This window comes from Rhincodon typus, chromosome 10 (genome assembly GCF_021869965.1).
Source record: "Rhincodon typus isolate 14 chromosome 10, sRhiTyp1.1, whole genome shotgun sequence".
NCBI classification, from domain to species: domain Eukaryota; kingdom Metazoa; phylum Chordata; class Chondrichthyes; order Orectolobiformes; family Rhincodontidae; genus Rhincodon; species Rhincodon typus.
Window position 1 is genome coordinate 33,783,884 of NC_063341.1, and position 20,161 is coordinate 33,804,044.

The following is a 20,161-nucleotide window of genomic DNA, read 5'->3' on the forward strand; positions in this document are numbered from 1 at the left end:
TAATGTCCGTCCTCTGTTCAAGAAGGGAAATGGGGATAATCCAGGCAACTATAGACCAGTGAATCTCTCATCGGTAGTTGGGAACCTTTTGGAGAGAATTCTTAGGGATAGGGTTTACATGCATTTGGAAAAGTGTGGCCTAATTAGGGACAGTTAGCATGGCTTTGTGCAGGGCAGGTCATGTCTTACTAACTTGATTGAACTTTTCGAGGAGGTGATAGAGGTGATCGATGAGAGTAGAGCAGTGGATATTATCTACGTGGATATCAGTAAGGCTTTCGATAAGGTCCCTCAGAGTAGGCTTATCCAGAAGATTAAAATGCATGGGATCTCCATTGACTTGGCTGCGTGGACTCCGAATTGGCTTGCCCAAAGAAGGCAGAGGGAAGTGGTGGAAGGGTGTTTTTCAGGCTGGAGGCTCATGAATAGTGATGTTCTGCAGGGATCCGAAATGGGACTTCTGTTTGTGATATATAGGATACATTGGGATATAGATCAGTTGCGGATCTGGCAGAGAAATGGCAGATGGAGTTTAATCTAGGTAAAGGTGAGATGCTGCACTTTGGGAGATCAAATATTAAGGAAAAGTATAGAGTTAATGGCGGGACCCTGAAGACCATTCATGTACAGAGGGATCTTGGAGTTCAAGTCCATAGCTCCCTGAAAATGGCCGGGCAAGTAGATATAGGGAGCTTAAAAAAGGTGGATGGCATGTTTGCCTTTATTGGTCGGGGAATTGAGTACAAGAGCCAGGATGTCATGTTGCAGCTTTATAAGTATTTGGTCATGCCACACTTAAGAGTATTGCGTTCAGTTCTGGTTGCCGCATTACAAAAAGGATGTGGAGGCTTTGAAGAGGGTGCAGAAAAGGTTTACCAGGATGCTGCCTGGATTAGAGGGGTATGAGCTATAAGGAGAGGCTAGAAAAACACAGGTTGTTTTCTCTGGAACAGCAGAGGTTGAAGGGAGACTTGATAGATGTCTATAAAATTATGAGATGCATAGATAGGGTTGACGGCCAGGATCTTTTTTTTCACCAGAGTTGAAATCCCTAAAAGGAGGGGGCATGTATTTAAGGTGAGAAGAAGAAAGTTCAAACAAGATCTGAGGGGTAAGTGTTTTTTTTTAGAGTGGTAGGAATCTGGAATGTACTTCCAGGTATGGTAGCGGAGGTAGACATGATAGGAGCATTTAAGAGACTTTTAGATAAGCACATGAATATGCAAGGAAGGGCAGGCAGAAGGGATTAGTTTAATTTGGCGTCATGTTTGGCACAACATCATGGGCTGAAGGGGCCCATTCCTGTGCTGTATTGTTAAATGTTCTACGTTTCAAATCTATTGGGTGTAATTTAACTGATTTCGGATCCCCATGTTGGCATTCTGATGGGCTCTTCCCGGAGCTTTTAAACAATTGAGCTTAGATTCTGTCAGCATCAACAAATTCCTTTTCAAACTACACTGCCTTACCCTGAGGGAACCTGTTTCCTAACAATTCTCAACTGTCTCCTTTCATCAAGTGCAGCTGTTTTACACATCCAGCTTCAGTCAAGAATTCTGCAAAGCCAACCTGAACCCGAAAACCTTTTCAAAACTACGGGTATCTTGCCTAATAAAAAGCAATTTCCAGAACTTCATAAATTGAAAGCCTAACGCACTATGACAACACCCCATTGTAAGCCAGAAATACACTTGCGCTGTTTTTAAGAAATCACCATGGCTATAGAAGTACTTAATATTAAGTTCCTTCAATAATACAGACCAAAATCCACATGTCAGTAGCTCAAATCCGAAGTAAACTACATTATAACAAATAAATTTTAAGCTTGCATCACAGAAGGTTCAGGATTGTAGTCGCACTTCAATATGAGATCTATGCTGGCATTTTTGTCCAGTGTTTTGAGGTTGTTTCTTTTGGATGAAGGAGCTGTTTCATTTTGCTTTGTCCCTGTCTCCTTACATTTCTCCTCTTCTGTACCCATCCCTGCTGACCACCATCACCATAAAACCCAACTCTTGAAACTGTTCTACTTCTCACATCAGAAGATTAATCTTCAAGCTAATTGAAATTCTTTGATCAACTTATTTTCCAGGCACAAGAAAGAAAAGAAAAAGGATAAAGACAGAGACAGAAGCAGAGAAGTAGAGGAAAGGGAGAGATCATCTAGCAAAAAGAAGAAGAGCAAAGACAAAGAGCGGGAGAAGGAGAGGGAGAAAAAGGCAGAGAGTGAAAAAGGAGATGTGAAGGTAAATCTGAAAATAATTGATATAATCTCCCCTCTGTAAACTTCCACTGGCTTGAATTGTTCCTTTTCTGCAGTAGAATGAATGCTTGACTGTTGTTAGTTGATTTTACGTGGCTTGGTTTTATTGAACACAAACGAAGTTGCTGGAAAAGCTCAGCAGGTCTGGCAGCATCTGTGAAGTTCTGAGGAAGGGTCACCAGACCCGAAACGTTAACTCTATTTTTTCCTTCACAGATGCTGCCAGACCTGCTGAGCTTTTCCAATAACTTTGTTTGTGTTCCTGATTTACAGCATCCACAGTTCTTTTGGTCTTTACTTGGTTTTATTGAACAATGGTTTTCAAAGTTTCCTACTTTCATGCAGGTTACAAGAGATTATGATGAAGAGGAACAAGGATATGACAGTGAGAAAGAAAGAAAAGAAGAGCAGAGAGTTTCTGAATCTGCAGTGTCCCCAAAACTGAAAGAAGTTGCACAGCCGAGTGACAAGGAAAGTACTGATGTTGTTAAAGAGTCAAAGGTCAATGGTGATGATCACCATGAAGAAGACATGGACATGAGTGAATAAACTTAGTGAAAGCTGATTTATATTCCTAATGTGAAGTGATTATTTTTAGCAGTGCTTTCTGTCAGAATTGAAGTGTCGCCCTTCTATAATATTTTCTATAATTAGAAAGTGGTGACTTTGGCACCTGCCTTGTTCAACACAGTTTGTGAAAGAGGTGTGCAGATGACTTGGTTCAGGAAGTGAAACTGCACTTCTAATAGCATCAGATTGGTGTGCCAGTAAGAAGCTTTTTCTGAAATATATGCAGGGATCTCCTTTGAAAAGAGTAGGAACCTCAGTAATGTGTAATATTTGTTTAAAGAAACTCAACCAATACTGATGTAGATAGTTACATATCCTATGAGCCTTGTGACTGTAGATTTGAGTTCATGTAGTTCACTGTTTATTTGGCTTTCTTAGTTTTAAGTGGCTTTGTCTGCTTTTGTATGTAGCTCTAATAAATAACGTACTTTGATATTTCCTGCTCTTCAATTTATCACTCGTGTATTGCACACTGTTTTCAAATAGTGAGCATCTGCACAAACTGGAGTTCATGTGCAAGGTCTTGTGAGGAAAATAGTTTTCTTTATCTTGATACTGACAAGTCTGTCAGGTTAGCAATTTTGGCTGCAGAATGTGCCATGGTCTTGTACAGTTTATGAAAACAAATTTCTGTTTTACATGTGAGCTTTGATAATAAAAGCTATTTTAAAGCCTGGTTCAGATCCTGCTCATTATTTTCATTGGAGCTTCTATAGTTGGGTCTTCAAGGTGATGTTCAATGTTTTGTCAAAGATTTAATTTGGGTGTAACACTTGATGGAGAATAATTCTGTGGATCTGCTGTGAAAGTGGATTGCCGTTTTCGTATTTAAAAAGGCTTTAATAAAGGTAATATAATTTTAATGAAGTTTCTTTCCCCCATTTTGTTTATTTCCAAGATGTAGCTGGAGGAACAAAATCCTAGTCTGACAAATATATCTCCAAAAGCATTTCCAGTATTGATTTTTGTTGGTTTTCTGCCTTTTCTGGAGATGTCAACTAATAGTAATGATACAGTTCAGTGCCATTTGGAAGGCATCCCTGGACAGATTCTGTTCAGACCTGTTTACTTTCAGAAAGTGTGAGCAGACAGTAGTTTACACATTAGTTTACATCTAGTTTACACATTAGTCAGGATTCAAATTGCAATTTGCCAGGAAATGATGTGCTTAGTTTGGGATGCTTAATACCTGCTTCACTTTCAAATTGCCAGCTTGCTATTCTTTGTATCGCAGCTAGTTTCTTTCAGAGCCCAACCTAAACTTAAACATTGTGGGTTGACTGCATCCAATGTAATAAAGCAGTTAATAAAAAAGAAATCGAAAAGATGGTGTTCTTAAACTTGAATCCATAAAATTAACTTCCAGCGTCAGGCATGTTTATTCGAGTAACTCTTCGCTCCAATCAATTTTAAATGTGCTCTTAATTCTTTATCAAACTTGTTAAAATACTGTATGGTTTGGTTCTTTTAAAGTTGGGTTTTGATTGTGCAACCCAAGGTAAAATAGCACTCGTCATGCTTAATGTATTCCCTGGGGAGAATAGTTGTGTGTAAGCCATTTAAGCTTGATGAACGCACCAGGAAGATTTTAAAAGGAAGAGAGAGGCTGGGGAAATATTGGGGACCAGGAAATGGCAGAGGAGTTAAATAGTATATAAAGATTGGTAGGAATGCATCTCATGAGATAAACAAAGTCTGCAAAGGGATATAGATAGTGGACAAAATCTGGCATGTGAAGTTAAATGAAGGAAATGGGAGGTTGTCCACTTTGAAGAATAAAGCAGAATATTACTTGAATGAAGTGATTGCAGGATGGTGTAGTACAGAGGGACTGGATTGTCCTTGTAAAGTAAACTTGCTGAAGTCATCATGTGGGAACAGGAATTCGTTAGGAAGTCAAAGTGGAACTTTATTATTGATGAGGATAAAGCATAACAGCAAGGAAGTTTGCTCTAAATGTGCAGAACATTGGCAAGACCATACCTAGAATATTGTATATAGTTTTGGTTACCTTGAACTTGTTCTTGCATTGGAACAAGTTCAGAAAATGTTCAGTAGGCTGAGTCTGGGATGAGGTGAGGTTGAGCAGGGAACTAGTAGATGTGTTATTTGGACTTGCGGAACGCATTTAACAAAGGTACCTCACAAATGGTTGTCATTAAGTGCCCATGGTGTTGGAAGAAGTTTATTACTCTTATTAAGCTACTTGATATAAAAATTAATGCTAAAAAAGATTTCTTAAACCATGTAAGAATGATAACTATCTTGCAGTTTTTTTTTAGAAATTCATTTTGTGATCTCCTTTATGCAACTTGCCCAAAAGTGCACAAGACTGCATACTCAATTTGGCTGCTAATTATATGCTTGCAGCACACCATCTAAATAATTTGATTCTTTTTAATTGGTAGCCTTTATTTGTTTATCTCCTGATAAGTACAATTCTGATTTGAAATTCTCGGCATTAAGTATTCACCAATGATTCACATCTTTTTTGGGTACTGAAGTCTACCCTTGGATAATTATCCAGTAACTTGCAAAAGTAAGATTATTAACTAATTTTGTTCACTTTAATCTGAAAGGGAAATTGGGAATACTTTCTATTATGTCTGTACTTTTATGTGGTGAAGCAGTAGAGAATACTCAATGTTGTAAGAAAATTTGAAGTAAGTTTGAAAATAACTTGCCCTATGTTTGGGAATCCACACTAAATGTGACATTTCTTATGAAGTAATTTGAGGACCACTCCCAGTTCCTTCTTTCCAAGTAGTATGCATGAAACCACAATGTTGGGCTTGCGTTCTCAGGAATATGCATATTTAAAGAAATGGGTAAACCGTCACATCCAACAAACTTAAGTTTTTTTTTTAACCCTACCAATGTCATCTTACCCTAATCTCTAAATCTGTTATCTCTACAGAAAGGTACCCAAGTCCTCCTTGATCCATTTTACATTGGGTGACTGTGGGAGGATGCAATTTCACATTTTAGAACATAGAACAGTACAGGCCCTTCGGCCCACAATGTTGTGCCGAACTTTTACCCTAATCCTAAGGTCTATCTAACCTCCACCCCTACCTTATACTGTCATCCATATACCTATCTAATAGCCGCTTAAATGCCCCTAGTGAGGCTGACTCCTCCACCCTCTCCGGCAATGCATTCCACGCCCCGACCACACTGAGTAAAGAACCTATCTCTGACGTCTCCCCTATATCTACCTCCACTCACTTTAAAACTATGCCCCCTCGCAATAGCTACCCCCACCCTAGGAAAAAGTCTCTGCTTGTCCACTCTATCTGTACCTCTGATCATTTTGTACACCTCGATCAAGTCCCCTCTCATCGTTGTTCTAAAGAGAAAAGCTCTAGCTCTCTCCACCTTTCTTCGTAAGACCTTCCCTCTATTCCAGGCAACATCCTGGTAAATCTCCTCTGCACCTTTTCCAACGCTTCCGCATCTTTCCTGTAATGAGGCAACCAGAACTGGACACAATACTCCACATGTGGCCGAACCAGGCTTTTGTATAGCTGGAGCGTAACTTCACGGCTCTTGAACTCGATCCCTCTATTAATGAAAGCTAACACACCTTATGCCTTCTTAACAACTCTATCCACCTTGGTGGCAGCTTTCAGGGAACCGTGAACATGAACCCCCAAGATCCCTCTGCTCCTCCACACTGCCAAGAATCTTTCTGTTAACCTGTATTCTGCTTTCAAGTTTGTCCTTCCAAAATGAATCACCTCTCACTTTTCAGGGTTAAACTCCATCTGCCACTTCTCAGCCCAGCTCTGCATCCTATCAATGTCCCTTTGTAACCTAGAACAGCCCTCCGCACTATCCACAACTCGACCCAGCTTCATATCATCCGCAAACTTACTAATCCACCCTTCCACTCCTACATCGAAATCATGTACAAAAATCACAAATAGAAGAGGACCCAGAACAGAACCTTGTGGTACACCACTCATAACCGAGCACCATGTTGAATATTTTCTGTCCACTACCACCCTTTGTCTTCTAACGGTCAGCCAGTTCTGAATCCAATCTGCCACATTTCCCTGTATCCCATGCCTCCTTACTTTCTGCATGAGCCTACCATGGGGAAGCTTATCAAACGCCTTACTTAAATAAATTAGACTTTTCACTTAATGAAAAAGCTCAATGTTTTTAGATGCTTCCAGTATTTAATCTGTCTCCTTTGTGAATTCTCTATCAATACCATTAATACTAAATTTCAAGTAATTTCCATCAATCTTCACCAAAAAAGCTAAGCTCAACTTCCTTTCTAATGTCTAATTTCTGTATGAATTAAGATGAGGTTTTGTATTCTAAGTCTCTAGATTTTGTTTTTTTTTTGAACAGTCAAATGCTTTGGGTCTTGTTCATTACATGTTGCATGACAAATTGAATTTATAGTCTCGCATATTTTTGGGGCAAGTTGTTCTGGATACTGTTATCTGTAAGAATGACAGCTTTGTGTGTTCTTGCATTGTGGGTTACACTGGATAGGACTGTATTGAATTGCCCTCTGGACAATTAGGGATAGACAATAAGAGTTAATCACACTATTGTGGGTTGAGAATCACCTGTAGGCCAAACCAGATAAGAATGGCAGATTTCCTTCCCTCAGGCTATCAGTGAATCAGATAACAACTGACCATGGTTACATGATCATTGTTAGGTGAGCTTTTATTCCATATTTTTATTAGTTTTGAATTTCACCATTTAAATTTGTGTCCCCAGCAGAAAGATTACTAGTTCAGTGACATCACTACACCACCACCTCCTGAACATGCCAGCTAATGCCTTCTCTTAACCCCTCCCAAAGCTAAGTGCATAATCCACTTGCCGAAGAGAATGAACAGAGGACATGCAGAGTATGGCAAGCTTCTGGAAGAGGTGGGGAAGGAGAAAAGAGCAGAAGGCAATCTCTGCCCAGTGTTGCACTTGAGTGGGGAAAATATGTGCAAATACCAGCATTTCAGTAAGGATGCTGTTACTGAAATCTGCCATGTGCTATACACAAGACAAGAACTCCATTGACAATGAAAGTGACCAATAATGAACTTCAGATCCAGCTTGGAAGGTATCAAATATGAAGATATTTACAACAGATTGAAGTTTGTTGTCCTCTGTCCTTTAAGTGAGGTCATTGAGATTAGAAGACAGATTCTGCTCAACCTTTACCCCTTGCTTCTGGTATCATGTCTTCCAGGTTAAACCACCACCAGTAATCTCAGAGCAGCCCCATGGTCTGGTAGGACTATGGCGACTTTACCTTTAAGGGAATTTCTTCGTGCAATTAAAATGTTAAAGTTGTTTTCCAGAAAGAATAAAGTATTCATTTAATATTGCATATCAAATCACCCTTGTACATTTTCTTAATGACAGTCTTACATATGCCTATGCTTGTTCTAGTGTTGCTTCACAATAATACTCCAGTTGTTACAGATTAGTCGGTGGGACGATGGTTACTTTCAGTGGCAGTAACTGCAAGTGACTTTGGAATTCCTTCAAGCACCTCAGCCAAAAATGCTGAAATAGTGAGCAGTTTCAGCAGATGAGAATAGAACACGGTAGTGTTTTAATGGGCATAGCCAGATCTGTCAGCAAATGCTTAAATCAATTGTCCAGTACATCTATGCAAGACTCTGCCCCCTGGATTTACGGGGAGAAAAGGACTGAACTGGGTAATCGTCATGTTTAAACAGAATAATAATTTATTGGATAATTGGACATCAAAGGTGGAAGTGGGGGTCAGTTGAACAAATCAGCTATAGAAATGTAAATGGAGAGCTAAAAGTTAGACTGTTGCGATTTTGAAAGCGCAATTCTAACTGAATTGGAGGATTATTTCCTTCTATGAACAGATACTGAAGAAGGTAGGCCACAATGTAGGATGCTGCAGCTGGAGCCCTTCTGCTCCGCCTGTACTTTTCCTTCCTTTGTCCCTCTTTTCCTCCCCTCTCCCAGCCTCAGACACCCGCCCTGGCCTCTGAAGCGGGGACAGCGGTCAGACCATGTGGAGATCCCCTGCTCTGGTCTGCTGTGGAGAGCTCTTGGAGAGATACTGTGATGTTATCTTTTAAACTTGTTATTTATCTGACCTATGTTTATACTGTGTACAGCTGTAATGTAACTTTTTTCTTCATTTCTCTATTCTGTAACAAAGGATCATACCCAGGTACCTTTGTACCTAAGGTGGCACTGTAAATGGCAATTTATTGACTTTTCACTGTAATCATTTAATATTGCAGATAAAATCAGCCTAGTACATTTTCTTAGTGATAGTCTTACATATGCCTATGCTTGTTCTAGTGTTGCTTCACAATAATACTCCAGTTGTTACAGATTAGTCAGTGGAAGGATGGTTACTTTCAGTGGAGGTAACTGCAAGTGACTTTAGAATTCCTTCAAGCAGTCAGCCAAAAATGCTGAAATAGTGAGCAGTTTCAGCAGATGAGAATAGAACACAATAGTGTTTTAAGGGGCTTAGCCAGATCTGTCAGCAGTTGGGGTGAGGAAGGGGGATGTAGATGATGTTATAGGAAAAAGTGACCAGAATTTGCTTTACATGTAGTTGATATGATGGGACTCACAAGACAAAAGGTGGCGAGCATATAGCTGGATTTGACTGGGAATTTGCAAGTTGAGAGAGAGGGGAGGATGATTTGTGGTTCTACTTTTAAATTTATTTAAATGTTTCTTCAAGTAATTTGTGGCCTGGTGTACAATAGTAAGACTTCTTCTACTGAAGAGTGACTAGTTTTACACAGGTTTCTGCAAAATTCCTTTTATTTACCATCTTATGCATGCTCGACTGTGAGGTAGTGTCTCTTTCTGGTAGACTGTTCTTCCTGCTTTCTGTAAGGCTTTCAGAATTTCATAGATTCTATGGCCACGCTCCTCGCTTGTAGTGCCATGGATATGCATGTCATATAAGTTACTTCCTTTTCGTCTCCGAGGATGTTTGATATGTTTGTTCCACTGGAATACTTCAAGAGCTGATCAGATGCCAAACGGAAGACAGTCAAAACAAAATGGCCTGAAAGGTTTAATAAAGATGGTTAACAGCCTGGAACCTGGTGAAGGGGTATTGCTCAAAATCTACTATTAGTGCCAAGCTTGAGAAGGAAGATACTATTGACAAGTTTTGCCAAGCTGACATCTCCAGAGGTCATAGGATGGATTTCTCTCTGAACTGTTTTGTTTAATTGTGTCAGGTCTACACAGAGCCTGTGTGAATCAAGTAGCTTGGGAACAATCATGAGCACTGAACACCACTTAGTTGGCTCAGTGATGGGTAATATGATCCTCTATGTAGCATTTTGCTTAGTCTCTCTTTTACCTTCTCCATCAATGGATGTGGTATCCTTCTGGGATTGTACAGACATACTGGTTTAGAATTTTGAAACAATGCAATATGATATCCATGTTTAAGCCTGCCCAACTCCTGAAAGGGCTGTGGGAATTCTTGTAGAATGCTGTCCCATTACCTTGCTATGAGATTTTTTTTGCTCTGAAGTTGCAGTTATGTACATGCATTTCTGGTCAGTAAAGTGTTCGTTGATTGTGTAAAATGTAAAGTGTCTTGTTTAACTCTTTCCCTCATTGTGGCTGAGCATGGTAGGTATCTGACCTTTCACTAGAAGATCTGAGACACCTGGATATTGGATATCTAGCCATCAAGAATTAAATTACAAAGCTTTGAGCCATTCTAAAAGGTCATCCAGGACTGTAGCACATGTGTGAATATCAAATTTGATCTCTGTTTTTAATCCTTTAACTGCCAAAGTAACTAACCAAAATTTTTGTTCTTGATCTTTTACTTCACCTGGAAAATTTGTATTCTCATTTATTTCTTAATTTGCACTTTCCCGAATAGTCTGGTTTTCAAAGAATTTTCTTACTTCTCTTGTATGTTTAGATTTGCAGTACTATTTGAATTGTTTTTTGCCTTTTTGCATTGGAAATACTTTGTACCTGTTGTTGGGCAATATTGCCTCCTGCACTGCTTTCTAGTTCCACCATGTAATGGACTGAACTGTCACAGTAATTCTTAAAAAGCTGAAGTTTTCTTTTAAACAGAGAGTTATTTGATAATGTGATACAGATCAGTTGAATTTGTGATTGTCATGGAATTAATCTGTGTAAATGTACAGTTGAGTGGATGACAAAAGTGATAAACAGTTCATTAAAAATAAGAGATAAGTCTCTTTTCAGAAGGGCACAAGCAAGTGTCAGAGTTAATTGATCAAAACAACATAAAAATAATGACATATTTGTGATGTTTACCAGTGGTTAAGTTGATGATTGGATAATGTAAAGAATGTTAAATTAATAGCTTCCTTTATGGAAAGAGTAAATAGTAACTCACCTCATAGCAAAAATTTAGCTAGCTCAGGGCAAGGTCAATTGATCAATGATGAGAAGCTGAGATGGAGTACTGATCACTCATTCCATTCTGATCTTCAGATAAGTTCATGTAAAAGGATTCACTTGTGATTGTGAGCATTTTACAGGGAAGTTTTTTTTTTGTAATGTACTTTCTTTTAATAAAGAACATTGGATATATCCCATTGTCAGAAGTGCGTTGGGTTATTAATGTACAGAGCAAACCTGACTGACCAGGGAGAGAGAACAAAAGCCTATAATCTCCTAGACTTTAGAATCACTGATCCTAGGCCTACAGACAGGACTATGAAAACGAGAACACCATGGTTTAATGAAATCAAGTGACCAGTAGACCAGGGTTATGCTTGCAAACCGAGGAGGATGTGTTCCACAAAGCCAACATCCAGTAGTGAGGAGTGATAGAACATGTTACATCTCTTACAATTGCGTGCGAACGTACTATTGGAAGGGGATGAAGTTTGAAGTTGATACAGGAGTAAACCAAGGTGCGATCAAGGGAATGGCTCCTTTGGAATACTGACAGAAGAGGAGGGGAAAAGGCTTAAGAATTTTTTTTAAAGTATACAGCAAATAAAAGTAGTCCCAATCTGATATTCTTCAGATGTGTCAGTAGCCATTCTGTTGCTCTCTATCCTGTTGCAAGTCATTCACATTTGACTCAAATCTGTTCTTCCTGCTTTAATGTGAGCCTCTAAATTGTATACAGTAACAGTATCCAAAATGATGTTTGCGAGTGTGCAAGATAGCTTGGCAAGTTTCTTCTGTGCATTTTGTAGATGATATCTACTGCAACCACAGTTCATTGACAATGGATGGAGAGAATCTTAAAATTGTGGAAAGGATGACAATCAAACGGCTGCTTTGACTTGGGTGGCTTCAGAATCAAAAACTGACGAGCAGTCTGGAATTCCTTAACGGGTTTGCTAATGAACTAACAAGCAGTTGAGTTATAGGCAGTTTCCTCTCTTCAAAAAGCTTTTAAAAATAGCTTTTGAAGATGTTTTTCTGAATTGTAACTTCTGTTGCACTGTTTTGGTGAAAGAAAGTTTCACTTGCAGAAAGTAGAGAGATAGGAAAATGCCTCAAAGAACTGCTTCAGGAAAGCTCTGCAGAAGTGCAGAAAGCTGGACAAGTTTCTGTGGTGCTGCATGGGTAAGTAGAATCCATAAGGGTTGAGAAAACCCCTGGCTAAATCCTCAAAAGTTAAAATAAAGACTGAAAAAAAGTTAAAAGACAGCCAGGGCAAGAAGACAGCAGAAGTTACAGAGATTGCATCTCCCTCAGCAGAGCCTCTCTTAAGAATTAACTAAGGACACAGGAAGTTCACAAACCAAGTAGGTAAACGTGGATGAGGAAAGACCATGTTTAGCTGGCTGACAGAGAAGTTCTGGTAACCAGAATGGTGACTAGATGATGGTGTGGGAGGTTGAAATGCACAGTGCAAAACATCAGGGGCCAAGCAGCAACCTGCAGACAGTACTGTTACTCTGAGCTCCACTGAGTCCTTTAACCAAAGTAACCATCAACCAATTTCCCTAGAAGTAGACTTCATCAGGTCATCTGACATTAGACTGCCTCAAATAAACAGATAAAAGTGGGTCAACAAGGTGCAGGGCTGGATGAACAAAGCAGGCCAAGCAGCATCATAGGAGCAGAAAGGCTGACGTTTCGGGCCTCGACCCTTCATCAGAAAAGGGGCTTTTGAAGGGGCTGATGAAGGGTCTAGGCCCGAAACGTCAGCCTCTCTGCTCCTATGATGCTGCTTGGCCTGCTGTGTTCATCCAGCCCTGCACCTTGTCTCGGATTCTCCAGCATCTGCAGTTCCTACTATCTCAGATAAAAGTGGGTGCTTGATTTTTCAAAAGCAAATTAGAGAATTGAATATCTCTGTTTCCTTTTTATTAGAACATGTAAAAAAAATGTCAAATCTATTTCCAACCCCAAGGCGAAGGTTGTCACAAACCGAGTTTAAAAAATGAATTTTAGTCCATATCTATAATGGCATCTATTTAGTGACAGTTTTAAAAACACATTAAACAGCCAACTAAGATGGCTGGTAATACACATGTAACCCGATTTAATCTATTCTAGTAAATCTTCTAATCGTGGACTGAGTACTCGACACTCAGGCAACACTTTAAGGATTTCATTCCATTTTAACTTTGCTGGAAAGTTTCATATATAATTCCCTAGCTACAGCCTTTAATTAGTGTTCAAAGTGTCTTAACGCTTCAGCAGTTAAACTAACTAGCTTCTTAGCTTCGAGTTGGAAAATTCTGTTGCGGTCTTTTGTGTTACAAGTTGTTTTTGCTATCTAGTTTTCGCCTTTTTGTTTCCAATCAGTTTATTTAAGCTAGTGTGGATTTTTGTCAGATTTCATACACTTCTGGTCATATTTTTGGCTTGTTTCGTTTCATCCAATCCTGGATATAAGGCTCCAATTTCTGTTAAAGTTCTTAAAACAAATCTTCTCTTAAAAAATCTATTCCGATTGTTGTTCGGAAACTTAAACTTCTGTTTCACTATTTTGATGAGATAAAGTTTTACTTACGGATGTACGAGGTTGGCTGTCTTTCTTTGTAACAGGCCAGAGACTTTTCCTTTGTAGTACAATGTTCGATACGTTCACCTTATCAGTGTCTGGTGAAGCACTGACCTCTCAACTGCCTGTTATTTTGAAAAGCTGCATTTGCTGACACCAGCGCATGCGCGCCACGCCGCTTAAATGTGCGCGTGCGCATTTATCGGTTTTCGAGCGGAGGTGGCTCGTGAAAAGAGTGGAGCGATGGGGTCCCGGAAGGGCGGGCGACGGGGAAAAGTAGAGGAGAGAGGGCGATATGGGCTGCCTCGTGCCTGTATCTTCGCATCCTGACTCCCGTCCCGCCTAAACCCTGCTTCAAAAACGTATTTTGTCTTTGCCTGTACGGTAAAGGCAGCCTTTGCTCGTGATGTCACACGTCAATGTTACGTGATGACATAGTTGTGTGGGCATCTAGCGCATGTGCAGTTGCGGTCGCCCGTAGGCGCTACTTAGAAAATTACAAAAGGGTTGCAAAGGAGTGGGGATTCAGTAATCTCTCTCTTTCCTGGACCTCTCTGTCCCCATCTCTGGCAACCACCTAGAAACCGATATCCATTTCAAGCCCTCCGGCTCCCACAACTACCTAGAATACACCACCTCCCACCCACCTTCCTGCAAAAATGCCATCCCCTATCCCAAATTCCCAATTCCTTCGCCTCCGCCACATCTGCTCCCAGGATGAGGCATTCGACTTCCCGTACATCTCAGATGTCCTCATTTTTCAAGGACCGCAACGTCCCCCCCTTAGTAGTCGAGAACACCCTCGACCGTGTCTCCCGCATTTCCCGCAACTCATCCCTCACACCCCCTCCCTGCAATAACAACCAAAACAGAATCCCCCTCGTCCTCACGTACCACCCCACCAACCTCCAGATCAAACGCATCATCCTCTGACACTTCCGCCATCTGCAATCCGACCCCATCACCAAAGACATTTTTCCCTCCCCACCCTTATCTGCTTTCCGGAGAGACCACTCTCTCCAGGACTCCCTTGTCCGCTCCACACTCCCCTCCAGCCCCACCACACCCGGCACTTTTCCCTGCAACCGCAGGAAGTGCTACACCTGCCCCCATACCTCCTCCCTCAACCCCATCCCAGGCCCCAAGACGACTTTCCACATCAAGCAGATGTTCACCTGCACATCTGCTAATGTGGTATACTGCATCCGCTGTTCCCGTTGTGGCCTCCTCCACATCGGGGAAACCAAGCAGAGGCTCGGGGACCGCTTTGCAGAACACCTACGCTCGGTTCGCAATAAACAACTGCACCTCCCAGTCACGAACCATTTCAACTCCCTCTCCCATTCCTCAGATGACATGGCCATCCTGGGCCTCCTGCAGTGCCACAACGATGTTACCCGAAGGTAACAGCAACTCATATTCTGCTTGGGAACCCTGCAGCCCAATGGTATCAATGTGGACGTCACAAGCTTCAAAATCTCCCCTCCCCTTACTGCATCCCAAAACCAGCCCAGCTCGTCCCCGCCTCCCTAACCTGTCCTTCCTCCCACCTCAAGCCCCCCCCCCATCTCCTACCTACTAACCTCATCCCGCCCCCTTGACCTGTCCATCCTCCCTGGACTGACCGATCTCCTCCCTACCTCCTCTCACCTTTACTGGCTCCATCCCAGCCTCTTTGACCTGTCTGTCTCCTCTCCACCTATCTTCTCCTCTATCCATCTTCTATCCGCCTCCCCCTCTCTCCATATTTATTTCAGAACCCTCTTCCCCTCCCCCATTTCTGGAGGGGGGTCTAGGCCTGAAACGTCAGCCTTCCTGCTCCTCTGATGCTGCTTGGCCTGCTGTGTTCATCCAGCTCTACACCTTGTTATCTCAGATTCTCCAGCATCTGCAGTTCCTGCTATCTCTGGATTCAGTACTGTTCCGTGAGTACTAGGTGACTTTGTCTCATAGCTGAGGAAAAGCAGCTACCAATGAGACAAAGGCACTTTTTGTTTTAAAAACATAGCCAACTATCTATGGCCCATTCCAGAGGTTCAGTGAAACTCATTAACACAGCTTGCAGGATAGAAGGGTCACAGGACCTGAAACATTAATTCTGATTTTTTTTTTCCTTCACAGATGCTGCCAGACCTGCTGAGCTTTTCCAGCAACTGTTTTTGTCAAAAAATGTGGAGCTGGAAAACAGCAGGTCAGACAGCACCCCAGGAGCAGTCAACACTTTGGGTCAGAACCCTTCTTCAGGACATTTTCAATTCATTTGTTTAGTGTTTCTTTTGGGAGATTATTTCAGCATCACCCTGCTAATCAAACATTGATTTGAAAGATGTCAAAAGGTGCTAAGAAGCATTGTTGATAATTAAGTGTAGACCAGTGGGATGGTGACTGACTGGATTGGATATGACCCGTTTGTTAACACCAGATACCTGGTCAATTTTTGATATTGTTGGATAGATATTAGATATGGCATCAGAACAGATTCGGTAAATATTCAGTACTACAGCCAGAATGTTGGGGCCTATAAGCCTTTGCTGTATCTAGTCCCTTCACATATCAGTGAATTAAGTTGGCCAACATTAGCATCTTAGATGTTGAGACCTCAGGGTAATACGAAGATATTTGCAGCTCTTTCAGATCATCTTTTGTACGAATGTGCTGGGCTTTGTCATCAGAGGATGGTGCTAATTCTGAACCAGGTTTAATTAGCACTAGCATAAAGCAAGGCAAAATGACGACAGATATATTGCGCTATTAAAGATGCAGATTTTGATGGAATATAATTTTACTATAATTTGATCAGTGGTCATGGACAGGAGGGTGTGACTACCAGCAAGGCAGGTAGAAGGATCCCCAGGAAGTAGTGCTGAAGATCCTCAGCCCTTGAGCTTTTCTATCTAACAGGTTTGAGATTCTTACTCCCTGGGTGGATGAGAATGGAGGCTGTAGGGAGGATTAGCAAACTGACCAAAGCACTGTGAAACAAGGAGCAATTCAAAGGCAGGGAGAAAAGAGAAATGCAGTTGCAATAACGGAAAGTATAGTTAGGCGAGTAGACACAGTTCTTTGTGGCCAGGATTGAGAGTCCCAAAGGCTGTGTTGCCTAACTGGTGCCCAGATTCAGGATATCCCAATGGGCTCAGAGGAACTTGGAGTGGGAGGGGAAAGCTACAGTTGTCATGGTCTATGTAGGTACTAATAATATAAAGTGGAAAGAGTTTCATCTAAAGGGAACATGAGCTAGGGGCTAAATTAGAAAGCATCTTTTAATTAAAAAGCATTCACTTCAGAAGGAAATGCTAGGAGAGCCATAATGATTACACCAATTGCAACATTTAAAACCAAAGAAAATTGAGATAATCCACTGAATCTCAAATATGGTAGTAAATAACTAAAAAATATTGCAACAATTTTACTTTGTCATTTAGCCCATATTAATTCTCAATTTAACATTTTGGGAATGTAAGTGACATTCCCATGCTTCCATCATTGCCTGTTGTCACTACAATGCTTTATTGGGCTGATACACAGACTCAAAACGGGGAACATCAATATTAAGACTAGACTTTGTGACTACAGATATCTGAAGAAAACAGTTAGTTATCGCAAGTTTAATAAAAGGCAAATTTTCTCTACCTTTCCCATCACATACCATATCTCCACCTGATAACGTGAATGATCCATTTCAAAAGAGCATAAAAGAGATTGAGGTGTCTGCAAATTGGTGATGATTAGTCAGATGATGATTTTATACTAAAACCAAAAGAATTTTCTACGCTGGAAATCAGAAAAAAAATAAAAGAAGAAATCAAACAAACTTTGCTGGAAAAAACACAGCAGATCACAGCTCAAGTGGAGAGAAAGCACAGTTCATGTTTTTGGTCAGTCACCACATGACTTTATACTCATTTTCACTGGTGAAGATGTCATCTACTGCATGTCTTTCTACAATAAGATAGCTAAGAACAATAAATTATGGATACAAACTAGGTCAAACCACCAATACTAGTTATCAACATATGCAAATCACAGTTTAAAAATCAAGGAAAAAACAACAGGCAACTCTAATTATATTATTTTTAATGGTAAATACAAATAGGAAAATACAATTTGACTTAAATGAAAATCACAATCAAAATGAAATCATAACCGAATAATTTGAAGTCTTTCATAGTAACAATGGTTACTAATTTTACACTAAATTTCTCAGTCTTTATAAAATTCCTAAAAACAATGTAAAGAAAGCAAGCACAAATGCGCAGAATTTTGAACTATATTTATTTGTACAAAGCACATTTGGTAAACAACTTACTAAGTCTTTCATTATACCAATACCGTAAGATATTGATACATTTAAGATACATGTTCTTTTAAAACTCTAATTATCCAATTTAACACTTCCATATCATGACATCCCTATTCATGACTTCATGCTTCCATTTTTGTTAGCTTAGAGGAAAGATTTGAATAACTTGTGAAGTGTTAATTTCATACAATCTTCAGAGGTTAAAACTTCTTATACTTAACCAGTGATGTTTAAGACTTGAAAGGAGTTGCAAACCTTACAAGATCACCAGTCACAAGCAAGATAATAAATCAATTAAGGTGTCATGTGACTTGGGTTCACACAGTCACGTTACTCTGTTCCATGAGTGAGGTAGCCTTCAGACAGTTCTCACTTGGATAGTCCTACTTTCACTTTAAACATGGTTATATAAGAATTAAAGTTAAAAAGGAGTAGGATTTTTTTTTTGTGAAAAAAAAACTTGTGTGGTTATATACAGTGCATTCATTAAATTGGAACAATTCTGTTCACCAAAATGCTAGTGCTTCAATGAACAGTATTCCAATTATTTTTGGGAATATTATATTAACTTCTTTTAAAAGATTTTTGTACAAAAAATACTCAAACTGTGTAGTTTATGAATTAAGTGTGACAGTGTTTGTATTAGCCACAGCCCAGTATTTTCTTAACACAAATGAAAGAGTGTCACTCCATATGGAAAAAGTTGGGAATCGTTATTGTATTCAACAGGACTGACTAGCCATTTTTGGTCACTTGTCTTCAAGGAGGGTAAATCATCAGCTGTGGCTAAACAATGCAGTACTACACTACAGCCAAACAAACTTCAAAGTCTTTACTGGAAGTTCCATGCAATTCCAGTTGAAGCAATGGAATATTTCTAATATCCCATATGAATATTATCACTTTGAAACCTTGCTTATAACTGTACGCACAATGTTTATACAATGATTTTTCAATTAACTTCAAAAACCAATACTTCCCTTTTAGAATCATATAAGGCTAATTAAAACAAGATTCAACATAACTTGAAATTGCAGAACATTAACTTAACATTCTGAACCACCAGTCAGCACAATAAATGTTACATCCTGTACTTTGTAGGTTACTCTTTTGGAACCTAGCTTCTCTTTTTGCCAACACTTGTAAAACTAAATTTAGCATTAATAAAATAGTGTTTTTTAAAATATTAAGACACTGTGAATTAGTACCCAAAAATACAGGTACAAATAAATATCAAAATAGTAACAGCATACCAATCCTAGAAAAAAAATTAAGAGGCAATTTGGCTTTTTAGTCATTAATTGGTATGCACATCAATATTGTCTTCTCATTCAGCCAATTACTTGGTAGGTGAATTACAGCAAAATGTCTTATTTTTTAAGCAACCAAATTGTTTAATCATTGATATAACATATATACATTTTCATGAAAAAGCTGAAGTTTTAAATGGATTATTTTGCAAAGAGAACATCTCAAACTGAAGGTCAGGAATTTAATAAAAGGGATTTTTCCAAATCAAAGAGAAATGCTGTATAGTCTATTTCTGCAAGACTTTCCATTCTTCCAATTAGGAATGTTCCAGAGTTTCTCCAAATGATACCCTTGTATCAAAGGAAGAACGAAATCGAACTCCTGGATGGATTAAGAGTACACAGCACCCAACATTTTCTTCTTAGTCCCACAATACCAAGCAGCCAAATCAAAGTTCAGGGAACCGGCTAGGGTCTTCACTATAGTCACTTGGAATATTGAAGATAGAGTCGTTAAACCCGTCATATCGGAATTCCTGAAATGTCACAGTGGCAGTGATGGTTGGAAACACAGGTATGTCTAAAAAAAATAGGAAACAAACTGATTAATGCAGGTCAAAAATCATACAGCAGTTAGTACCTGCCTTGTGTAAAATGCTCCAGACTGAGATTGTTCCGCACTTCTAGCAGAATGTTTGGTAAGTGTTAAGTATTTTGAAGGCAACCAAAATGACTATCACTATACCGTATACAAAACAATTGTTTTGTATTACTTCAGAGATAGTAGGAACTGCAGATGCTGGAGAATCCGAGACAAC

At 39.8% G+C, this 20,161-nt stretch overlaps 2 protein-coding genes and 1 long non-coding RNA gene across 5 annotated transcripts in view; 1 reads left to right on the forward strand and 2 right to left on the reverse strand.

Moving 5' to 3' along the window:
- Window positions 1-3,509, forward strand: part of srsf11 (serine and arginine rich splicing factor 11) — a 33,900-nt gene extending 30,391 nt beyond the window's left edge. For all 3 annotated transcript variants that reach the window (XM_020522473.2, XM_048602358.1, XM_020522480.2), the window contains 2 exons: window positions 2,093-2,246; window positions 2,609-3,509. In XM_020522473.2, the coding sequence (XP_020378062.1) occupies window positions 2,093-2,246; window positions 2,609-2,812 (358 nt within the window). In that variant the 3' untranslated portion in view covers window positions 2,813-3,509. The remainder of the gene's footprint in view (window positions 1-2,092; window positions 2,247-2,608) is intronic.
- Window positions 3,510-9,610: 6,101 nt separating this feature from the next.
- Window positions 9,611-13,946, reverse strand: LOC109922436. The gene is made up of 2 exons (XR_002259581.2): window positions 13,800-13,946; window positions 9,611-9,878 (listed from the first exon to the last, which is right to left on the reverse strand). It is a non-coding gene; the product is annotated as an uncharacterized LOC109922436 (long non-coding RNA).
- Window positions 13,947-17,850: 3,904 nt separating this feature from the next.
- Window positions 17,851-20,161, reverse strand: part of ankrd13c (ankyrin repeat domain 13C) — a 90,987-nt gene continuing 88,676 nt past the window's right edge. The window contains exon 13 of the mRNA XM_020522495.2: window positions 17,851-19,923. Within this exon, the coding sequence (XP_020378084.2) occupies window positions 19,793-19,923 (131 nt within the window). The 3' untranslated portion in view covers window positions 17,851-19,792. The remainder of the gene's footprint in view (window positions 19,924-20,161) is intronic.